At 40.7% G+C, this 24,766-nt stretch overlaps 2 protein-coding genes across 5 annotated transcripts in view; one reads left to right on the top strand and one right to left on the bottom strand.

The window, feature by feature from the left end:
* LOC105841769 (uncharacterized) overlaps positions 1-24,766 on the top strand; it is a 139,058-nt gene that overhangs the window by 36,541 nt on the left and 77,751 nt on the right. For 2 of the 4 annotated variants that reach the window (XR_009973631.1, XR_009973627.1), the window contains exon 2: positions 20,583-20,763. The exons of 1 other annotated variant lie outside the window; for it this stretch is intronic. The gene's annotated coding sequence lies outside the window, so the exon portion shown is untranslated. Of the gene's footprint in view, positions 1-20,187; positions 20,358-20,582; positions 20,764-21,706; positions 24,249-24,766 lie in introns of those variants that run through there. One more of the 4 variants, XR_005244930.2, reaches the window with a different exon arrangement.
* LOC134199250 (uncharacterized) lies at positions 9,550-18,747 on the bottom strand. The gene is made up of 2 exons (XM_062669710.1): positions 17,559-18,747; positions 9,550-11,957 (listed from the first exon to the last, which is right to left on the bottom strand). Exons 1-2 carry the CDS (start codon positions 17,585-17,587, stop codon positions 10,541-10,543), a joined length of 1,446 nt encoding a protein of 481 aa, XP_062525694.1. The 5' UTR covers positions 17,588-18,747; the 3' UTR covers positions 9,550-10,540.

Genomic DNA, 24,766 nt, shown 5'->3' on the forward strand with positions numbered 1-24,766 from the left:
CATTGTATATAAGTACAAAAATAAATACCTTAAATGTCGGATTAAATCCCCGTTCTTCGATAATATCTGCCCCAAATGACGTCATCTGGAAACAACCATTGTATTTTTGAGTATTTGCAAGAAAGTGGCGTGATTCTTGTGTTTCGCCACAAAGCAATGAATACAATGGCTCAGGTGGCGGAGTCAACAATGGCAATTTCACTTTACCATTAAGGCAGCATAATCCAGGCGTTTCTCCGGAAAACTTTAATGCACCACAATACTCGCAAACTACGTCCATTTGCCCAATGCAAACGCTAGGATGCAAGCTGTAATCATTGCTGCAATCGTATTGAAACGCTGCTCGATTCAAATCAGCACTTGATAAATATCTTGTTCTGCGTCGCAAATTATCTATTTGTTGACCTCTGTTGTTCGCTCGACGATTCTGCATTGCCAACCGAGCTGTTTCACGGGCTGCTTCACTTTGCTCTCGTGATTGAGAAGCACGAAGTCGAGCCATACTATCGCGGCGCTGTTCACGTGCAATTTCTTGTTCTTCTTCAGTCCTTTCATTTGCAGTATTTCGTATTCTTCTTGCATCACGGCTTTGTCGGGAAAGATTCGATCGTCTTGGTCGCGGCATTATTAATTAAACTTCACTTCACCTAAAAACTTAAATTTTCAACCATACCGAGTTTTATAGTTCACTTCACTGTTTATACGAATGGGCAATTGGGCAATAATGTGAATTATTTATTTAATAGAAATAGTTTTATTATTGATTTCTTACAAATATCAAATTGTCATCCATACGTCATTACATAGCTGTCATTATACGTCAATTTTGTTATTCCAAGTCTAATTCTTTTTTGTTATACCACGTTTTATAGTGACTGACGTTAAATGTCAAGTCACACGGGAATGATGTCGAACGGGATAAAAAGTATCCTATGTCCTTCTCCTGGCTCTAAACTACCTCCCTGCCAATTTTCAGCTAAATCGGTTCAGCCGTTCTTGAGTTATAAGTGAAGTAACTAACACGACTTTCTTTTATATATATAGATGTAATATGTGTACAATGTTCTATTATAAAGTAAAAAGAGTAAAGAAGTCGCTAGGCACTACAAGACACCAATTAAAACTAAAATTATAATACGTTTTACAATCAACTTAAATCGACGCGCGCGCATCTCGCAGTATGACGTCACGGGACACCTGCGCGTTCGGGAACTCCGATCGCATCCGATGACGCCCGAGTGCGACCGAGTGTTGCACGCTATATCAGCCCCCCCGGAGACCGTTACGGTCGATAAAAATCGGGAAAGCGTACTTGACGTCCAGATTTCGTTCTTTGCACTGAACGTGAAATGCTGGGAGATGTATCAGCAAAGTGAGATTATGAGTCGCTTAAGATGTACGCCGGCTTCAATCTGTCTAATGATACCGTGGCAGGCTTTCCTTTGATATCTATCTTGTAATATTTATCTCTACGTTCTAGTACCGTATAGGGGCCAGTGTATGGCGGCTGCAGAGGTTTTCTAATAGCGTCTTGGCGGAGAAAAACTTGATTTGAAGATGATAGCTGTTTACTTATGAAAACTGGAGAAGTACCATGATGTATCACAGGCGTTGGTTTGATTTTCCGGATGTAGGCTCTTAGACGGGAAAGAAAATCATTATGGTCTACGACTTCTGTTGTCGAGGTGTTGAAAAATGTACCCGGTAATCGTAGGGGCTCTCCATACACCAACTCTGCAGAAATCTCCGGTTTCGTTTGGCCATACTGGCATCCTTAACTTGTATCTTACGGATGTACTGTCAGCAACGTGACCTAATGCTTTGATATAGGCCTCGATCGGTGCCGGCAAATGATGATTGCCTGAAAGAATCTGTCCTGCAAAGGAATCCTCTTCGTATGTTGAGTCTCCCTCTTCCTGCTTCAATGTAATCAGACGAGCATATAAGCTCATAACACAAAAATAAACCCAAGCTGACTTCGAGACTGTTTTCACAAAGTAAGGTTGATGTGTTGCTATGACATCGTACTCCTTCTCACAAAGTGGGAAGAACGCTCGCAAACTCATTTGTCCGCCTGTAAGGTGCAACGCCCGGAAACCCCATCATATCGATGTCCGAAAACATGGGTTCGTTCCTCGGTTTAGTCGCTGTGGTAGAAAGATGATTGGGTTTTGGTCCTTGCGAATTGGGATCCCTCGGTGGGAGCGGTCCTGCTACTGCATTTTCCGATCCTTTCGACGACTTCTTATAGAATTTCCCTTTCGGTTTTGAACCTCTATCCTTCTCATCAGACAGTGGTTTCTCCACATCCTTAGCTTTTGCATTGGTGTCCAATTTAACATTGGTGGTTGCCATCGTGGCGAGTCCGCAAATTCACCTAACAAAGTAAATTTGGGAAACAATATATATAAATAATTTAAACAATATACAGGGTGGCCCATAAGTCCTTTGATATGAAAAAAAAAATATTAAAATAAAACTAATTACATTATGAATTAAATTTTTATTTACATAAAAAGCTTAAAAAACGGGAATTATTTTTTGAAAATAACATCTCCTAAATGTAATCCGTTGCGATCACGGCACTCTTGCAAACGACGTCTAAAATTGTCGATGACTGCGCGGCACGTCACTGCTGAAATGCTTGTCATTTCTCTGCGGATGTTTTCTTTTAGGGCCTCAATTGACCGCGGGTTTGTGTTGTATACTTTAGCCTTAAGGTAGCCCCACAAAAAAAAATCCATCGGGGTCAGATCTGGACTACGTGGAGGCCAGGAAATGTCTCCTCTCTTAGAGATAACTTTGCCAGGAAAAAGTTGACGGATAACGGGCATAGCAGTGTTAGAGGTGTGAGAAGTGGCCCCATCCTGTTGAAACCACGTCCTGGCATTAAAGCCTGAAAAGTTTTGCAAAAGTTTTGCAATTCTGGTATGAAAAACTCTTCGATCATAGCCACATATCGCTCCGACGTAACAGTAACTGCGCGCCCTCTGCCATCCTCAAAGAAGTAAGGCCCTAGGATACCATGGGCTGACATAGCGGCCCAAACAGTAACTTTCGGACTATGTAAGGGCTTCTGATGCTTAAGTTTTGGATTGATGGGGCTCCAATAGCGGCAATTTTGTTTACTAACATGCCCGTTAAGATGGAAATGAGCCTCGTCAGAGAACATTATGTTATTGAAGGAAGTAAACCGATTCAACATTTCATTCGCATAATTTTGTCTTTGAATACCGTCAGTTTCCTTTAATTCTTGAACCAACTGAATTTTGTAAGGGTGCATATGTAAATCTTTCTTCAAAATCCGTTGTAACGATGTCCTGGATACGTTTAATGCTCTGGCGCGCTTACGAGTTGACTGTGTCGGATTTTCGCGAATAGACTGTGTCACTGTGTCTATGTTTTGTTCCGTACGTGACGTCCTTGGGCGACCCAACCGCGGTTTATCTAACGTCGAACCGGTCTCCTCGAACTTAGCAACCCAGTTCTTAATCGTTTGAAGAGTTGGAGTGTCGTCAAAGTTGTGTAAACCTTTGTGTTCTCGAAATTTACGCCGCGCAACGGTTGCCGAATTGTCGTTTTTATAAAACTCGCGCACACAAAACGCACGGTCCGCTCCGGTAAAACGCTCCATCGCGACTAAATTTCCAGAAACCGAAATTACTCCCCCCGCTTCCCCTGCACCGCTCACGCGCGCCCTGTTCGTTTTATTCAAATTTTACTTTTCAAAGGACTTATGGGCCACCCTGTATATAATGTAATATGTGTACAATGTTCTATTATAAAGTAAAAAGAGTAAAGAAGTCGCTAGGCACTACAAGACACCAATTAAAACTAAAATTATAATACGTTTTACAATCAACTTAAATCGACGCGCGCGCATCTCGCAGTATGACGTCACGGGACACCTTTTTTTTTTTTTTTTTTGGGTAGAGGGCCGAACCTCCTACGAGGTCCCCGCGCAAAAGGGGCGCGCGGGGTATGTGAGACTCAACGATCTGCATGGTGTTGTGAGCAGACCGCGGGCCCAAGGATTTTAGGACCCACCCACTAAACGACTCCCCTGCACTCTTAAACCCGACGTCCGATCCCCTCCGAGGTCAGAACCCGGATGAGGTAGGGGGGCTACCGCGGTCAACACTACAACCAGACGGCGCGGCTCACCCCAAGGACGCCCAGCTGACGGAGCCTTCGAGGCGAATCGAAGGCTCTGAAACGTCGGCCGTCTCGGTACGGCAGCCCGTCGGGCCGCCCAGACGGTGCCGCTGGTGTCCCGGAATACCCCGCTGGACCAGAACCAGCCTGCCGGGTCGGGACGCGATACACCGTCGACCGGTCGCTCTATTCATTCCACGGCAGCGCGCTAGAGTGCTGGTAGCGCGCCGCGCGGCCTCACCCCCTCAGGTCGCCCCTTGACCTTCACCGGGGGGAGGCCGCCACCTAAGCATATATATCCTGCATAATGTCTTTTCTGTTTTTTTTATCCACCGTTTGCTCGACTTTTTTCTTAATATTTTTTATGGCGTGCGCCCAACACATGCGTACCGTGGTATCAAAACCAAATACTTCCAAGAAAGCATTTTTAATTGCTGGAGCTGCATCACTCACTAGTACTTTTGGTTTGAAATCGAGGTCAAACAAAGAGTCAATCTTCTCCTTTAAACCCCTAAAAACCATTTCAAAGTCTTCTTGCTTCTCATTTGTTGAAACTGCTAAACAAAGCGGATATAATTTCCGGTTTCTTTCTTTCATCGGTTGAATAAACTATACCGAATTCGATTCCCCGCTAATGAATAAAATACTATTAAATGAATTTTCAACAAGAATAGATTCGTGCTTTTTAATCCATCGTGTAATTATGTTTATTATTTTGATGTATTCAGTTATTTAAGATCTATTCAGATCAGTTCAGTAAAAAAATATTTAATAAAAAAATTGGTATGAAACAGCTTACCGATCTTAATCCTCCGTGGCCTTATAAGATGCGGCTCAAATTGTTGCGTCTCCTTATGCAGGCAGGGCATCATCGTGGGGTCTTCGACACAGTTCGCACGTAGTTTGTCGAAAACATTCACGATCCTTTGACGCATTTGGTTAACATTATCACACTTACGATTAAAAACCATTTCTTTCACATACCCTTACAGAAAGAAGTCTAACGGAGTCAGATCGGGTGAGCGAGGTTGCCAAGCGTTTGGCCTAGTCTGCCGATCCAGCGATCATTAAATATCTCGGTGAGGCGCTCACGGACGAACCTTACAACATGTGGAGGTGCACTATCATGCTCAAACCATGTGCGGCGATATTCAGCCAACGATAGGTCGTCTAAAATGTCCACCAAATTGTTCATTTATAAAGTTTAAATATCGCTGTCCGTCAAGTCGCTGTGGCAGAAACACTGGCCCCAGTATGCGATCCTTAAATAAACCTGCCCGTACGTTAACCGACCATCGGGTTTGGTACCCGGTTCGTAGAACAGCGTGCTGCGGGTTCACCTCGGAATACACGTGTGTATTTCTTCGGTTCCACAGCCCGTTTCTGGTAAATGAAACTAGGGACACGTTGTTGCTGGTGTAATAACCAACGGCAGAAAAGTTACCGGCTGTCATGATCGTCATGATCGCTAGGTAGGTACCAAACCTTGCTGTGCACTTTTCGGGAGCGGTCTCCTAACACCCAGTATAATTGAAATATTCAGAGCGTGGTTAATAACTTTTCAGTCGTGGGCATTTATAGTATTTATGCATGGGTTCTCTATTGCAAGTGTGTTGACTACAGCATCTTTCACCACGTTTATTCTGTAAAGCATATCGTAAACAGAGTTCCATCTTGTGGGACAGTCTTGCTTTAATTTAAATTGTGGAACATTTAACTGGGATTGCATTTCGCGAAGTCTCGATAGAACTGCTGCTTTTAAGATATTCCACAATTATCTTCACTTTTTTTAATTAACGATCAATGTACTTGAGGCTATCTTGAACTACTAAATTTGTTGCGTGGGCAAACATGGAAAGTGTCGCCATTGTGTTTGTTTCACTGTAGCTACGATGTTAGCTGCATTACCTGTTACGATTGCTGAGATTCTATTATATAATTTCCATTTATTGATCATAAAAGCAGCGAGATTTAAAGCCGTATGTCGGCTATCATAAGGAATGCAACTAATTAAATATGATTGTAACTTTTCATATTTATCATCAATGAAATGAACTGTTATTGCGAAATAGCTTTGGTTGGTCAAAGAGGTCCATCCATCGGTAGTTAAGCAAACCGCTGGTGCATCATCTAATTTATTTTGAACGTTATTTTTGACTTGACTGTACAACTGCCTAATATAATTTTCAGATATAGTTTTTCTTAAAGGAGTATCATAGTTAGGATTAAGAATAAGCACAATTTTTTTATATTCTGGATTTTCTACAATATTAAATGTCAAATAAGCTTTAACAAGTAAGCTCATTTTTATATTTATGTGCGCTATAACATGGTGCGGGTGACGGATTCAGTAACGTTTCATTTCACTCTTGAAAGATGCCGCGGTTGACATATTATAACTTTTTAACGTAACGCCATAGATGTATTTTGTGATGGGATGTACTACTACGATGGATAGTCGATTTTTTGAAGTTATACTTCTTTAGGCGCGTTTTTCGAGCTCCTCGGTGCATGGATGAGGTTTATCTGGCAGCAGATGTTTTCCGTGGATATATTGGCAATAAGACATTGAGTTCTCGAATATGCTATTATCACTATAACGCCCGTAGCTAACGACATCAATGATGGTGAATTGCAACATGGTAACATTGGTCGACTATAGCAAGAAGAACTACAGAAAAAACTTCTTGTAGCAAAAATATTCTGATCCACTATTTTTTTATTGCCCTTGTGTAGGCAGACGAGCATACGGCCCACCTGATGGTGAGTGGTTACCGTCGCCCATGGACTTCAGCAATGCCAGAGGCAGAGCCAAGCCGCTGCCTACCGTTTAATACTCTCCACAAGCCTCGTTTGAAGAAGGACATGTCATAGCGTTCGGGAAACACCGTGGAGGGGAGCTCTTCCATAGCCGGATGGTACGTGGCAAGAAAGACCTCTGGAAACGCATGTGGATGACCGCAGTGGCTCCAGGTAGTATGAATGAACTCTACTCCGGTGACGGGCGGTGCGATGGTAAAAACGAGATGCCGGTATCATCTCGAACAATTCCTCAGAGCACTCCCCATGGAACATACGGTACAAAATACAGAGGGAACCGAAGTCCCTCCGCAGACCCAGAGGTTCCAAACGATCCGTGAGAATGGGATTATCGACAATCCGAACGGCCCTCCTCTGTATGGAGTCATGGAAGAAGCTGGTATTTGGGAGTCCCGACCCAGAGATGCAAGCAGTACTCCACGCGAGGCCGGACTTGTGCTTTATAAAGCAAAAGCCTTTGTCCAGGCGTGAAGTACCGCTTCGCTCTGTTGAGGACTCCCAGCATTATGGACGCCAACTTGCCTTTGCCTTCCAGATGACTCCGAAACTGGACATCGCTCGAAATGTCGACCCCAAGTATCCCAATACTCTCGGGAGGTTGCAGGGATACTCCTTGGAATTGCGGCGCTATGACAAATGGGTCCTTCTTCGCAGTGAACGCGCAAACTTGTGTCTTTAACGGATTGAATTGAACCAAGATCAATTCACCCCATTCGGAGACTCGCCCCAGAGAGTTCTCCACTTCAGACACAAGTTTTGATCGTCTCTCTTGCACCACACTCCGAGAGAGACTGATGGCCGATATATCGCGCATTCCCCGTGCTGTCATCCGCATAGCAATGCATGCCATCAATAGACAGCATGTCATTGATATACAGGATGAAAAGCGTGGGGGAGAGCACCGAACCTTGTGGAACGCCAGCGTTAATGGTCATAGTATCAGAACAGTCACCGTCTACAACGACCGTGATGCTACGCCCATCCAAAAGCTAGCGATCCACTTGCAGAGACCCTCGGGGATTCCGTAAAATGGTAGCTTCGACAGAAGTGCCCTATACCAGACCCTGTCGAAGGCCTTCGCGATATCAAGGCTAACAGCAAGAGCCTCACCCTTGCTTTCCAAGGCTTCAGCCCACCTGTGAGTAAGGTATACAAAAAGATCGGATCATGACGGAAACCGTACTGTCGGTCACTGATCAGCTGGCGATCTTCAAGATACTTCAGGAGTTGTATATTTATTATTCGCTCCATCACCTTGGAAAGCAAGGAAGTTATCACGATAGGCCTATAGCTCGATGGGTCCAACCAGTCACCCTTCTTGGGGATAGGGTGGACGTTCTATGAAGACGGAACCCTGTTAGCGCAATAAGAGAGGCGATACAAACGTGTTAGCGCAGGCGTCAGCTCAGGGGCGCACGTTTTCAGAACAATTGTAGGGATGCCGTCCGGCCCACTCGACTTATGGACGTCCAGATGTCGGAGCTCCCGCCTGACTGCACACTGAAGCAGATCTCCGGCAGGGAGCTATAACACCGGGAGATGTTCGGTGGTGTGACACCCCCGTCGTCCACAGTCGAGTTCGAGGCGAAGAGTTTGACCAGAAGGTCAGCCTTCTCTTTCGCAGTATGGGCCAGACTGTCATCGGACTTACGTAGCGGTGGGAGACTAGACCTGCAAAAGTTTCCTTCTGCAGCTTTGGCGAGCGACCAAAAAGCATGGCTCCCAGAGGGAGAGCTCTTCAGTCGCTCGCCAATTCTAGCAACGTGCTCCGATTTCGCCCTGGCAATAACCTTCTTGTAGGACCTGGAAGCGGCTTTATATTTCCGCCTTTCCTCTGAGATGTTAGGATCCCGACGCCTCCTGGCATCATCCCATGCAACGTATGCAAACCGCTTGAGGTGTGCAGCATCCCTGCTGGCATTTTTATACCAGGGTTTGCTGCTACCCCCAACGGGCACTTCAGAGGAGGGGATAAACAATTTCATCCCTTGGAGCACCACGTCTTTAAGACGGTCCGCACAGACGTCAGGATCAGCAGAGGAAAAGCAGAACCTGCCCCATGGGTAGGATGCGTAAAATTCACGCAATCCATTCCAATCTGCTGACAAATACTGCCAAACTCTTCGATACCTGGTCGTCGTTCGACGACTAGGACGAGAGAGTGGTGTGGCAGCAAGTATAAGGCAGTGATCAGACGATCCAAGCGGAACGTCGACTACCACACTGTATCCGGCTGGATCAGTGGGCAGCAGAAGGTCCAACAGAGAAGGCTCGTGCCCCTCAATATCTGAGACACGGGTGGGCTACGCGCAGCCACAAGAGGGACAGGTCCCGTTGTTCGAGGCCTCGTAGACGGCGACAACCGACATCAGCCCGAACGAATACACACACCCCGGCTTTACGCAGGAAGTTGTGCTCCAATACGTAGCCGGGGTATTCAAGGTACGAAGTATCCTCCGGAGCAGATATTTGCGTCTCCGTCAGAAAAAGGAGAGCAGGCTGCGCCGTCTCAAGATGGTGGTGTACTGTTACGGGGTGGGTCCAGGAGCTCTTTTTAAAAAAGGACACGGCGACTGGCACGGAGTTTATTTTATTAAAGAAGTAGTACAAATGATGTGTGTTTCCGCTACTCAAGCCAAATCTGTTCTGCCGCGCTTTAGCAATATATCGTCTTTATATAGAGACAATGCATTCAAGAATGCCTTAGTCGGCATTATTATTTATATTACGTTATTATTGAGGGGCATATGTAACATCCCCCTCCTTAAGATTCATCGTCACCGATGAATGGTCACGGACGTTGACGTTGAGATAAACTAGAGCGGTAAGTATAGAATTTGGCTTTTGTTTTGGATAACAAAATAGGAAAACTAAAACATACGATACAGGATAAAACAAGTAAGTACTTAAAATAAAATAGTAACTATATCTTAAAGAAATAAACTTTAAGTACAATATCAAAAACACTTAAGTAACTATTAAGTAAAATACGAAAACAGGATATAGTAAGTAAATCTATAATTAATAAAGGTCTTAATTATAATTATTAATTAAACTTATACAATTTATTTAAAAGAATATAATTTATTATAACATTACTCGACGTCGACACTATTGGACGAATTTGACAACATAAGATTTCTCCTAAAAGGCCTAGGACATGAATAATCTTTTTCACTATTTATTTGCACGGTTTGTGTAACATTATTATGATCGTTTTTACGATCTTTGTTGCATTGATTAAAGATTTGTATACAACAATGAGAATTATGTTTACTTGAACAAAACCATCTACGAAATCTAAATATAAGGTACAAGAAAAATAGAACAGTAAGAGAATAACTTATAGACATATAATGAACAGCATATTTTTGAAAGTGCGAAGGACTTTCCAAATGATTTAATTCTTTTTCTAGAGTATCTAGATGAATACTGGCGTGTAACAATGAGTCTAAATTATTAAGGTTATTTAATTTTAACAAGGGAAGTCTAGCTAAAGTTTTATTTAGTTTTGTACGTTCGCAACAATCATCTTCCAAAATGTTGAAGTTAGCTACTTGAGTTGTTACATTAGAAATAAATGTTTCACTAGACGAAAATTGTAAAGTTTTGAAGAAAGCTTTACAGTCAGGGACATTATTCCTGTTCCTAACAAAACATAATCATAGTTGAGACTATTACTAGAACAGGTTACATGTAATTTTCCAGGCTCAGATTGAACAAATATCCATCTATTTTTATTAAGTTTAAAGAAGGAATCTACGTGACCCCTTAAGAGTTTTACTGAACATGAACTTGGAACTTTATTGACAGCTTCGGTTAAGATAACTGTCTCACACGTTGGGTTCGCAAGCGTCGAATACACATTACCCAATTCACAAATATAACACTTTTCACTCACGAATTTGCACTTGTCTAAGTCTTCTAACAGTGAGTAAAGCATACGATCTGTTGTTAATGCCATGTATGGCTTGTTTGGTGCTATAAGTGCATAAGTGTCTGGTTTTGTTAAGTCATAAGGAACTGGCATAGGAACAATATGGTAAAGGTTATAGACTTGAGGTAACACGAGGGGTATCTTAATTATAGTGATAATACGATTATTATGATAGTAGCATACTAGTTTAGAAATATCGATAACTTCGTGAATGTTCTGTAAAGATATTGATATAGGAAGTTCGCAATGCTTAGGTAAGTCATTTATATGTTTCTCCAACTCGACATATAATTGATATGGGCTGAGTACAGTCGGGTGCAAAATATTCATTTTACTAAATAAAATAGCGTTGTTTATGTCTTCGATATCGAAAGACAATGCAATGATTATACTTTCTAAGGACTGGAATAAAGAATTAAATTTTGTTTTTATTTGTAATTTATCGTTAGAATTTATAATATATTCGAATGCCGAATTTATGATTTCTAGATTTTTATTTAGACGTTTCTCGTTTTCACTGAATTTTAACATTGAATTATTAAATGTGGAAATTGTAGATTTTATCACATGTATATTATCACGCATAAGATGCGCTAAAGCTTTTTCGTCTGACTGTACTTGGTCGATAGCATCAGAGAACTTGACACCGTCGTTGGAATCTAGAGTGCCAAAGAATGTTTTAAGAACAGAGCCACCAAAGTCGAGTAGCCCACGTTTTGATCTACTTTGTCGACTACTAGTAAGATAGGATACAGATGCAAACTTTTTGATGTTATTATCGTGTTGACTTTGTAATGACGAAATGGCGTTCATGCAATCGAACTGTATTTTGGAGGACTCGAAGTCCTTACAGAAAGAGTTTACTTTTTCAAATAATTGATCTACTTTATCAAGATGAGACTGTATGTTATTAGTATTTAAATAAGTTACAACATTCCAGTTATCATTAGTAAATTTGACGTCAGATAGTCTATCGTAGTATAGACCGGGACTATCTGTTATCTGGGTTATGATTTGATGACTTGTACATAGCACTAAGATGGGCCTGAAAGGGAACAGAAATAGTAATAAGTAAGCATTCGTTTATTATCACCACTAAATCAAATATTGTAAAATAGTAAACATATAAAATAGTAAAAGTTTCAAATAATTATTCAGTGTAAGATTATTATTATAATTATAATATAATTTTTTTTCTTTTTGAGTAAAAGAATTAAGTATGTTCGAAAATAAAGGGATTATTTAAACGAGTTAGCTTTAATAAGACTATAGTGCGTCGTCATTTGCTAATTTTATTTCATCATAATGGTGACGCACGTGTTTACGGTTCATTAATAAGGTGACCGTGTGGTTGCCGTTTATTTTTATGATTTTGTATGGACCCTTCCATACAGGAGATAAGGCTTTGTTTTGCTTATGATGGCAACGGACGTAGACCATGTCACCAATATTATAGGTAATCGGTTTCGAGTGAGAGTCGTAGTATTTTTTTGATCTTTCTTTTGACGACTCTATATTTTGTAAAGCTTTTTGACGGCTGTAATATAACCGGTGATTAAGTGCTCTTATATAATCGCTGTATGTATTAAGGTCGAGAGAGTCTATACTTTTAGGGATGTAGGGTTTAAACCCGAATAACAGTTCTAATGGTGAAAAGCCTGTGGTAGAGTGGATATTGGAATTGTACGCTAGCATTGCTGTTCTAAGATATAAGTCCCATGTATGTTGGTTTTCAACTATATACGACCTAAGATATTCTTTCAGAGTCGAATGACTTCTTTCTAGGGCGCCACAAGTCTGCGGGTGATATGGAGAAGCAAAAATGTGTTTTATTCCGAATAAACGCTCTAACTGCTTCATTACTTCGGAAGAGAAGTTAGCACCTTGATCTGTAATAATGATCTTAGGGATACCGATATGGGAGATATACTTTACTAATGAACGAGCTGTTTCTTCGGCGGAGCATGTGACCATGGGATATGCTTGAGAATATTTAGTGAGATCGTCTTGTAACGTAAGAATGAATTTGAATTTGTTATGGTGTGTTTCGGGTAATGGCCCCACTAAATCTAGGAATAACTTTTCATTAGCTCTAGTGGCGGTAGACGTGATTATCATTGGGGAGCGATTAACTTGGCGCAGCGGTTTGTTTATTTGGCACGATTTGCAATTTTTGACATAGTTTTCTATGTCTTGTCGCATATTTTTCCACCAATATAGTTCTTTTATTCGTCCTAACATACGAGCGACTCCGGGGTGACCTGCAGTCGTGGAATCATGGTGATCTCTTAATATTTTTTTGATTTCGGAAGGCGTAGGATATTGGATATTGTTATGGTAAATATTTACTTTGATTTGAGTGTCATGAAATAGAAACGCAACGATATTGTAAATTTTTGTAAATGACAATTTCGTGTAAGGGTCTGAGAAATCTGATATAGCACATTCTTTTTCCTCGCTATACCATGTAGTTATCATGTCACGGTAACAACGTAAAACATTAAAAATATCTTTATACGTAAACTCATCGTAAAAATGAACACGGACAAACAAATGTGTAAATAAATGACTGGCGTTACCGGTAGAATAAAATGAGTACAGTTCTCTCTCCACTTCACGTATGTCAGGCATAGTTGTGGACATTTCTATGATTTCTGAACAATATGGTACAGACTCATCAAGGTCAATTGAGGTAGGGTAGGCTATCAGCTTACATTTAGCTTTAAGTAGAGAGTCGTTAAATTCCTGAATATTTGTGTTAAACGGATCTTTCGATTGTCGGGACACTTTTAGATATTGTTCATAGGTTTCAGGAGTTGACGGTGACGGTTGCGAGGGCAGTGATGGAGAAGGGACTTTTGTAGGAGGTTGAGTAGGGTGGCTAGGCATTTCTTGTCCAAGAGGGGTTTCTGAAGGGACGGAACCTGGGGCGTTGAAGTCTATGGGGGGTGGTAACGGAGACAAGTCATCGAACGTAAGGGGCTCATCTACTCGAGACTGTTCATCAAGGTATGGGGGTGGTTGTAAAACGGTTGGTTCATCGAGAGTATGAACGAGGTTGCGAGATAAGGAATCTGCGTTACAATTTAACTTCCCCTTTTTGTATTCAATCTCGTAGTCGAATTCTTCTAATTTTAACCTCCACCTAACTAACTTAGAACCGGGGTCTTTGCAGTTAAATAGCCACTGCAAAGGTTTATGATCGGTCACGATTTTAAACTTGTGTCCATACAGATAAGGTCTGAAAACTTTTGTGCCGAAAATGATAGCTAAACATTCTTTTTCGGTTGTAGAATAATTTCCTTCTGATTTGTTCAGGGTTCGAGATGCGAAGGCTATTGGGAGATCTTGACCTACTTCGCCTTGAGAAAGAATAGCAGAAACAGCGTAATTGGATGCGTCTGTTGTTAGTACGAAGGGTTTAGTAAAATCAGGGTACTGAAGGATAGGAGCCGAGGTTATTTTGTTTTTCAGTTCGTCGAAGGCTTTTTGTTGTTCACAACCCCATTGAAACGTGGCGTCCTTTTTTAGAAGGCTAGTTAAAGCTTTAGTAATATGGGAGAAATTTTCAATGAAGCGACGATAATAACCAACTAAACCTAGAAATGATTTTATATCACGTGGAGACTTCGGAACTGGGAAGTTAGTAACACAGAGAACCTTCTTGGGGTCAGGCATTACTCCTTTATCTGAAATAATATGTCCAAGATACTGTGCTTCTCGACGAAAGAACTCACATTTGTCCGGTTGTAATTTTAGGTTGTGTTCACGGAGCTTATGAAATATGTTTCTGAGGTTTTGACAATGAGACAAGAGATCGTGGTTGAAAGCGACTATATCATCTAAATATGTATAGCAATGAGTGCCTTGAAGGCCGCTTAGTACTATATTCATGAGTCTTTGAAATGTGGAAGGAGCATTTCGAAGACCAAAAGGCATACGCGTGAACTCGTAATGGCCCGAGGGCACACTAAATGCTGTTTTTTCGGTATCTTTCACCTTGACTTGATGAAACGAAGACGCGAGGTCAAGAGTGGTAAAGTATTTACTGTGGCCTAGCTGGTCCAGGATATCCGTGATGTTCGGAATAGGATAGGCATCACCAATTGTTACTTGATTTAACTTCCTATAGTCGATAACAATACGCCACTTAGGTTTACCGGAGGAGTCTTGTTTTTTTGGTACTACCCATATAGGTGCTGACCATGGTGAGATAGAGGGTTGAATGATTTTTTGACGTAGCATATCATTTATTTGTCTATGTACTTCCTCTTTATGACACTCAGGGAAACGGTAACTTTTAACAGCGATCGGTGTGTCAGATGTAGTGCGTATTTCGTGTTCAAGAGTTTTTGTACACGTGAGGCTGTCGCCTTCAAGAAAAAACACGTCTGAGAATTCGGAACAGATACTGCGTAAACATGTTTCTTCCTCCTTATTTAAGTGTTCGCAACGAATGGCATCTTGAACTCGTTTTTCCCGGACTGAGTTAAAACTAATTTGGTAACAGCATGACTCGTGAGTACTGTCGGAAGTATTAGACGGAGGGTCATTTTCTAGAATCAGAGACACGGGTTCGAGGGTGAAAGATAGGTCATGTAACCTTACTTCCGACTCAGAGGTATTCAGGACAGACAAATTAATTTTGTTATTTGGTTTAACACTAACTAGACATTTAGAAAAATACACACTAGGATAGTCTACATGCGTGTTTTTTAAAATTAAACCTTCCTTTAACTCCGGGTTAGTAACAGCGCATTCAATAAACATTTCGCTTCTTGGCGGAACGATATAGTAGGGTTGTGACATATGTAACTTGAAACGCTGCGTAGAGGGGCTAAGTATGCCCAGGTATTTCTCTGAATAATTAATAAATGCACTATTTTTGTCTAAAAAATCTGATCCTATAATACCATCGTAATCCAGGTTAACATCTTTAACTACGTGAAAATAAAAAGGTGATAGATTCGATTGGTTAGTTTTTATTGACAAAAGGAATTTGCCCAGTGATTCACAGTGTGAATTTACGTCATTGATGCCTTTGAATTTTATTTTGTGATTTTCAAGAACTGGTAAACAAGGAATACTGGTACTTTTTATAAGAGATATTGAACTTCCCGTATCAACTAATAACGAAATAGGATTCGTGGTATGGGATGTATGAACAAGTATGTAAGGTAACGGTGTGTTTTTATGCTGAGAAATATCGTACACTGTCGGCAAATATTCTTGAGATATCGCCGATGGCATCGTTTGAGGGGTAAGTTGACTGATTGATTTACGAGTAGTATCCGGCTTAGCGGATACCGGGGTTGACTTATCATGTGACTTTGTAAACGATTTAGTAGAAGGCTTGGTAACCGGATTAGTAGACGAATTAGGAGACGAATTAGTAGACGAATTAGTAAACGAATTAGTAAACGAATTAGTAAACGAATTAGTAAACGAATTAGTGAACGAATTAGGAGACGAATTAGTAGACGAATTAGTAGACGAATTAGTAAACGAATTAGAAGACGAATTAATTGGCGAATTAGTGAACGAACTAGAAGTAGTTTTGCACGCTTGTGCATACGACCTAATAATTTCTTTGCATTGTTGCGATTTAGTAGAGTTACGTAATTTTGTGCCTGTTTGGTTTGCAGGCAATCGCCGGCACATTTGCGATACCTGACACGTTAGTTTAAATTACTGTCGATTTTCTCGATTTCGCAACATTTAAAAGGCGAAGATTCCGAGTCAGGTGGAATATGATTGAGCGGGCGATATTTATTATACGAATTATTACGTAAGTTGTTATTGTATTCGCGTTTCTTACATTTCGCAATGTGATGACCTGGGTTTTTACAGTAACTGCAAACGATTTGAGGTGGAATTTTTTGTTTTGTGTCTATTTTTGTTGAATTAAATGAACTAGCTTGTGATGATAATTTTGGCTGTTGATGATGAGTTGAATGAGACTTAGCAACGAAGTTCTGGATTTTTTCCTCTTCAATGGCGATATTAATTGCTTCGTTAAGATTTTTGGGGTTACGACATCGCACCATGTTACCAATACGAGGAGTCAGTCCGAACATAAAAGAGTGTATCGCCAGGTCCTCTGTCATGGCAATACGACCTGATAGGTCTTTTTTTGATGTATTAGAATTATGGATTTCGGTCTGCATCTCGGTTAGGCACGTATCGATTCGTAATGAAAATTCAGACACAGATTCGCCAGCACGTTGTTTACATGATTGCAAATCGAAAAATAGATGACTGTAGTGTTTAGTTTCTCCAAAATTTTGACGAAGAAATTCTCTCAACGATTCGAAGTTATCGAATATTTTATTTGAGCATGCTATTCTGGCTTTTCCTTCTAGCTTTGAAATTATAAATTTCAGTAATAGTCTTTTTTGACTGTCTGATGCAAGATCTAACGCATCCTGGCAGTTAGTCAAGAAGGCCGTAAGGGTCTCCCGACTTCCATTATATGGGTTGATAAAATTACATAGTACTTGAATAGGATATTGTTCGCTCAAGACTATTTCACTTTTAGTAGACATTATTACGAGTATTCGCTTTTGACAGTAACAAAACAGACACTAGCAGAAAGAAGGTCAACTAAAAAAATGTAGTAGTTATACGAGACGAATGATTCACTCACCGCAAGAATATCAGAGCTGTTAACTTCATCGGAGAACGCACGGATGATGGGATGGCAGCAAGGCGTTTGGCAGGCTTATACTGGAAGTCTTAATGTCGCAAACGGCAGGAACCGGCTTAGCAGGAACGAGTCAGCAGGAACGTTGCAAACGGCTTAGCAGGAACGAGTCAGCAGGAACGTTGCAAACGGCTTAGCAGGAACGAGTCAGCAGGAACGTTGCAAACGGCTTAGCAGGAACGAGTCAGCAGGAACGTTGCAAACGGCTTAGCAGGAACGAGTCAGCAGGAACTGGTGCAGTAGGGACGAATCAGCGGCTTGAATTTTCACGGGTACTGGAGCTTCGGGCGAATCTTCGGGCTTGTTTCACAGGAACCAGCAGGACGTCGATATCAGGCTTATTGGTTTTTGCGTGTTTTTGTCAGGTTGACACCAGCCGATCAATACTGACCGGCACGAGCGGGTATGATGTGGCAGATTTTTGTAAGTTTTTCTTTCTCACGATGTTGAAGATGGCGTTGAAGATATTTTGCAGGTTTTCTTCCTTTACGATATTGATGATGAGAGCAGCGGCAATGAGCGCAACGTAAAATCAAGAGCTCAAGACAATCCGGATAGCCAGTGTAACGTACTGACTATCCCACTTCTGACACCACTGTTACGGGGTGGGTCCAGGAGCTCTTTTTAAAAAAGGACACGGCGACTGGCACGGAGTTTATTTTATTAAAGAAGTAGTACAAATGATGTGTGTTTCCGCTACTCAAGCCAAATCTGTTCTGCCGCGCTTTAGCAATATATCGTCTTTATATAGAGACAATGCATTCAAGAATGCCTTAGTCGGCATTATTATTTATATTACGTTATTATTGAGGGGCATATGTAACAGTACGGCGTCGAGGTTGCTATGTAGGCCCCTTACATTGCTGAAATCCACATTAAATGTGGAATAGGGCATCGCCGACAAAACCCTTTTCCTTTTTTGTGTTGTCATATTATTATTATTTTTTTTGGAGTGGGATTGGGTGGGGTAGGAATTTCGAACCGAAATCATGACAATACCTGAATAAAGCGCGGAACACAGTACTTGCTCGACCACGGGTTGCGGGAGAGACTGACGAAGGGCATGGAAGGGCCCCCAGTCCACCCTGCGTGCGATCGCCGGGATCCACTCCGGTCTCCGACTCCGGCACGACGACCGCACGGCAGGATTTTACACCGGTTAGCGGGACAGCTTCCCGGGGCGGAGTTTAGTAGTGACACCGGGGTTCAGGTCCCCAACTGACCGGCGGGCGGCGGCGAACACCGTTTCACTGGGTCTCTCTATACCGCCCGTCAAACAATCACGTCCCGTGAGCTTACACGCATGTCTGCTCCGCATGTTCCAGGTATCGCCAAGATTCACCCCCAACAAGGAAGAGAAAAGGGAAGGAATAAAACTGGCTCTCCAATTCGGACATTATTCAGTTAAAACACACATTCACTCGAAGGCTAAAATAAAATTTGTGAAATTTACAATGCTTGACGTCAGAGCGTTTGACAGTATATTACCATATAAACCTGTGTCAGTCAATTGTTTTCCATGACCCGGGTCGATCGTGACCCGTTCGTATAGTGATCGGGTTAAAAAGATTCAATAATTTCGGTCACAGTTCGTATGTTGTATCTGATCTATTTAATATAAATGACCGAATGATTGTGCGATCGATCTCGTTCTCACGTTAGAACGAGAATATGGACTATCCGTAAGATTCCGATAAGGACAGGTTTTTTTTCGTAATCCTTATTGCTATAAAAACATAACTATACTATTATTTTTAAGATTTATTATCATTCAATAGTTTTTTTTTTTTATCAAAACGTCACTTTTTGCTTAATATTCTTCGTGCAATATTTCCAAAACGCAACGATATTCGTGAAACACCCGTGACATCACGTGGCTACATTCGGTTCGGAAATATACTTAGGGCCGTAATATCTATCGTAGTTTAAACTAGAGAACACAGTTTATTCTTTCCTTTTCGTTTCTTTTGTAATATCAGTGACAGTTAATCGACCCAACACAGTTTAAACTATCAATAAGCTTTATTAAACCTTTCCAGAGGGGGCGTTTCAACCTTCATGGATTAGATAGATCTGACATTTATGTCATTGTCAATAACATTAAAAGATTTTTATTTGGGTGTTTTTGATATTAACTAGTAACATAGAATATTACAATAGTGATTCGGATTCTGATATCGATGATTTCAATTATTTATATATACGTCGGCTCAAATATGACTATTTACCTACTGATCATCAACTAATTACTCTATGATAAGAAATTGATGTTAAACAGTTCCTTTTATTGTAATTGCAATACTTTAAAAACGTGTAAACACGCTCACGTGTTTAACACGTGTAAACGCGCTCACGTGTACGAAGCTCTATAATAAATACGGCCGTGCTGTCTAGCGCTCAGTCATTCGTGTCCGAGCCATTGCACTGTACAGGTCTCTCTAGAACGTTATTAAGCTCCTCGTAAAATATACGCAGTTTTAGTGAAGTTCTCGTGAAGTTTTGTTTCGGAAACCCAAATATGAGTCATCGTCAAAGAAAGTAATAACCGTCACACTTTTTCAAAACATTACAGGCGATTCTCCTCCGTCATGTATTATAGTAGACCGTACGTTATTCGTACAAGAAACAATCAATGGTGTAAGTGGGACGATATAGAATTCATACGGCGTTTTCGCGTTTCCAAAACAGTAGCACAAGCTATTTTATGTGAATTGAAAACCATGTTCGACGTCCTACTTCACGGTAAACATTATTTTAATTATATCGAAATCGAATACTTAATAAATTCCTTTCCAAATGAATAGGTAAATTACTAAAAAATTATATAACCTGTGTATATGTGTGTGTAAAGACAGATTATATAATTTTGTTGTACATTTCTGTATTTCATTGCATGTTTTTATTGCTTGTTATTATAACTAACTCATTATATTCCAGACAATTATATATTGATTTTTATTATTTCAGGAATAACGCATTATCACCAATGAACCAAGTACTTACATTAAGATTCTATGCAACTGGAAGTATGCAAATAACAGCTGGAGAATTCAGTGGAGTTCATCAAACTACAGCAGGAAAAACAATTAAAAGTTATTTTCCTTTGCGAAAGCGCGGCTAGCGAATAAGAGCGTCTTCGTATGCAATGGTAAGTATTCTGCTACATATATTGTCTTGGGACCTCCGGGTAGGCCAATCAGCTCAGTATTTAGCTTTTCTGGATTGGGTCGCTTTTTGTTAAATTCCTTCGAAGCCTTGATAAAGTTCAATTTGTGGTCGACCCGAATAAATGCCGCAACTATTGTCCTATGGCACCTGGCTTTCCTGGTAGGCGGCGAAGATCGCGAATGTCTGTGGTGGCGGTGTGTAGGCCTATGGTGATACCAATACTTGAGACTATTTTGTGTAAATCCAGGCGAGACTCCTTCTCTTTGACTGGTATATTTTGGATCTCAATACAGGCATTTCTGGTACTGAGTTGCTGGTCTTTGAATTTATTCTCCAGGACAGCCATGCTCTCAACCAGTATTTTACGCCCTTGCTCCATGTCTGCGACTTTTCTAGTGATCTCTTCATATTGAGTGTTGATAAATCCCATAGATTTTTCAATTTCCACAAAAGACGTTTCAATTCTGAATTTTAAGACTTCAACTCAGCGACCTCAGAAACGAGTTTATTTAACAGAGCATTTTGTTGCTTCAGCAGCTTTGTGATATTTTCTTCACGTGTAGTATTCCAATACTCTAACTTTTCTGCGATCTCTTGCTTCAATTCGTGTTTGAACACTTGAAGCTCACTGATAGGCGAACAATCACTTTTAAGTTTTTTGTTTCTTGGGTAGACATTAATGTTGTCATGGTGGACAGGACCAGTCGGGGTTGCCGTATTTGGATCCGAATGGGCCTAGGTAAGTTTTGGTGGTGTTCTTCGAGTGTTAGGCATGTTAATAACTCAATCTGCAGTCAATAAGAGCAAACATCCAAGCTAGCAGGGGCCTAAACATTGCTTAAATCATGTAAATTTGGACGGTTTTGATGCATTGGACAATAGCCTACGTGAAAGCTAATGTCAGGAATTATTTTGTTTGACAGATAAAGCAGAGAAGAGAACCAAATCTACCATTTCTCTATAGTCTTCATGCATTTTTTTATTTACTTTGACATGGACGTTACTCTAGCAAAATAGGTACTCGGGAAGCTGCAATCGCTTACAGTGTTTATATTAAATTTCTTTGATAATTTCTCTGAATATTTTTGTTGGCGTAATTTAATACCGCTATTTTCCGTCTCGATGTCTAAACCAATAGGATTATAATTAGATACGTTCTCACAAACACTTAAATCAAATTCTTTTTTTCAATTTATTAATAATTTCCTAAATACTTTAAATTTTCACCGATAATTATTCTGTCATCTACATAAAATCCTAGGTTTTTTTTTTATCTCCTTTCATATTTGTTACCAATCTTCTTCTTGCTGCCTCCTATGCTATCGCTTGTCAACCAAAGATCATGTGTTATTTTCTTTTAAAGAAGCCATTTCTTCTTTGATATCTTTTAAACAGTTTTCCTTTTCTTTTGAATCAATTGCTTCCTCGAGCGTCAATAAAGAGAACTCTCCATCTTCCATTATAAAACCTTTGTATCTATCTGGTGATCTTCTGTTTCACGGCGGTCTTCCAGTGCTTGTATTTTCTAAAATTTGTTCATTTATTCTCTCAATATTTTCACTGTTAAAAATTCTTCTCTTTCATCCACATCATCACTACTTCTTAAAGTCTCCACCAGACTTTCATTTGTTAATTTGCTATGATTTCTTCCATTTTCATTTGTTTCGTTGGCATTTGTTCCGCAGTCATTTGTTTCGATGTCATTTCTTTCACTAAATATATGTTTCTTCAATACTTATAATTATTCCTCTTTCTTCTTGGTTTTCATTTCTTCCTCTATTATTTCGTCTTATAACAACACCTTCTCGAACTTCATTAACTCCATTTCTATTATTTCCTCCAATATCACCTTCTCGAACTTCTCTGACTTCATCTTCACGATTATTTTCATTTGTGGTACTTCTGTTAGTGTTCTCCCTTTTATCGCCCCAAAGCCCATTAATTACTTCATTACCTACTAAGTATCTACCTAGAATTCCTTGTTCGTCTTCAAGCCAAATTTCATAACCGTTTCATACGTAGCCAACCAGTATACCCTTCTTGCAACGATCATCAAGCTTTTTTAGTCCAAAATTTATTTTGAAATATGTAATATCTGGTTTTATTCCAAACCACAATTCTGCAGGAGTTTTGTTTTTTCCTTTTGTTGGACATCGATTTAATAAAAAGCTAGCCGCTTATACAGCGAGGATATAGCTCCATCTAACAGCTAGATTCTGTGATAGAATCTTCTTTAATGAATTCCACTTCGTCTTTAAACCTTCTGGTTAATTCGTAAAAAAAAAAATTCCACGTCTGTATTATTCCAAATTGATTTAAAAGTGTTAAACTTTTCCGGTAGTCTATACTAATATTATAAAGAGGAAAGATTTGTTTGTTTGTATTGAACAGGCTCCGAAAGTACTGAACCGATTTTAAAAATTCTTTCACTGTTTGGAAGGTACACTATCCCTTCTTTTTTTTTCGGGCCGGTGGCCGAACCTCCTAGTCCGCGTATAAGGAGCGCGTGGGGTATGTGAGACTCGACGATCTGCATGGTGTTGTAAGCAGACCGCGGGCCCAAGGATTTTAGGGCCCACCCACTAAACGACTCCCCTGCACTCTTACACCCGACGTCCGATCCCCTCCGAGGTCAGGACTCGGATGAGGTAGGGGGGTTACCGCGGTCAACACTACAACCAGACGGCGCGGCTCACCCCAAGGACGTCCAGGCGACGGAGCCTTCGAGGCATATCGAAGGCTCTGGAAAGTCGGCCGTCTCGGTACGGCAGCCCGTCAGGCCGCCCAGACGGTACCGTTGGTGTCCCGGAATACACCACTGGACCAGAACCAGCCTGCCGGGTCGGGACGCGATACACCGCCAACCGGTCGCTCTAGAGTGCTGGTAGCACGCCGCGCGACCTCTAACCCCATCAGGTCGCTCCTTGACCTTCACCGGAGGGAGGCCGTTACCTACAGAGGCCGGAACGCACGGGCGTATTCCCGCCTCCAGCCCCCGGCTCGACGGCGACGGATCGGTGCGGAAAGGGAAGAGCTCTCCCTCTCTCGCTCCGCCGCCTCCTTCTGCGATATGGTGGACTCGCAGAAGTCTAGCATTGCCTTCCAGGACGCGTCGCTGCCGAGCATCGCAACCACGACGCACGGCAGCGAGAGGTCCTCTCCTATGACCGCGACGAGGGCGGCGTGTTGCTCGTAAATTTATAATTTTGTACATAAATCTTTCTTCTGAAATTTTGTTTTCTTTCCTCGTGATTTCAAATTGTATATTTTGTAATTTATTGATATCCTCTAATGTTTCTTGAGTATTGCATCTCAAAAAAATTCATTACCTGTTTCGTATCTTGTCATCTTGTATGTTATAATCATACATAAAATCTAATTTTAAAAAAATTTCAATAATTATCCCCAAATTAATTATATAATAATGTAAATATGATTATCAATATAACTGATATCGGTGGACTCGCAGAAGTCTAGCATTGCCTTCGAGGACGCTTCGCTGCCGAGCATCGTAACCACGACGCGCGGCAGCGAGAGGTCCTCTCCTATGACCGCGACGAGGGCGGCGCGTTGCACGTAAATTTATAATTTTGTACATTTGTTTTCTTTCCTCGTGATTTCAAATTGTATATTTTGTAATTTATTGATATCCTCTAATGTTTCTTGAGTATTGCATCTCAAAAAAATTCATTACCTGTTTCGTATCTTATCATCTTGTATGTTATAATCATACATCAAATCTAATTTTTCAAAAATTTCAATAATTATCCCCAAATTAATTACATAATGTAAATATGATTATCAATATAACTGAATATCATAAATTTCCCCTTATTTTCCAACTTTTCCTCTTTTTTATCGTCTATTTTTATACACTTTTTATCCAGTAATAATTTTATTGGCTTCCTTCAAACTATACAATTAACCTTATTTGTGAAAGGTTTTATTTTGATTGAATCCATTATTGGTTGCTTTGAATGTTT

This window comes from Bombyx mori, chromosome 1 (genome assembly GCF_030269925.1).
Source record: "Bombyx mori chromosome 1, ASM3026992v2".
Lineage (NCBI taxonomy): Eukaryota > Metazoa > Arthropoda > Insecta > Lepidoptera > Bombycidae > Bombyx > Bombyx mori.

Bases quoted from the DNA above. Each gene is read 5' to 3' on its own strand.
- LOC134199250 (XM_062669710.1), bottom strand. From the start codon at position 17,587: ATGAAGTTAACAGCTCTGATATTCTTGCG. The intron at 11,958-17,558 runs GTGAGTGAATCA...GTTCCCTTTCAG, and splicing joins ACAGCTCTGATATTCTTGCG to GCCCATCTTAGTGCTATGTA.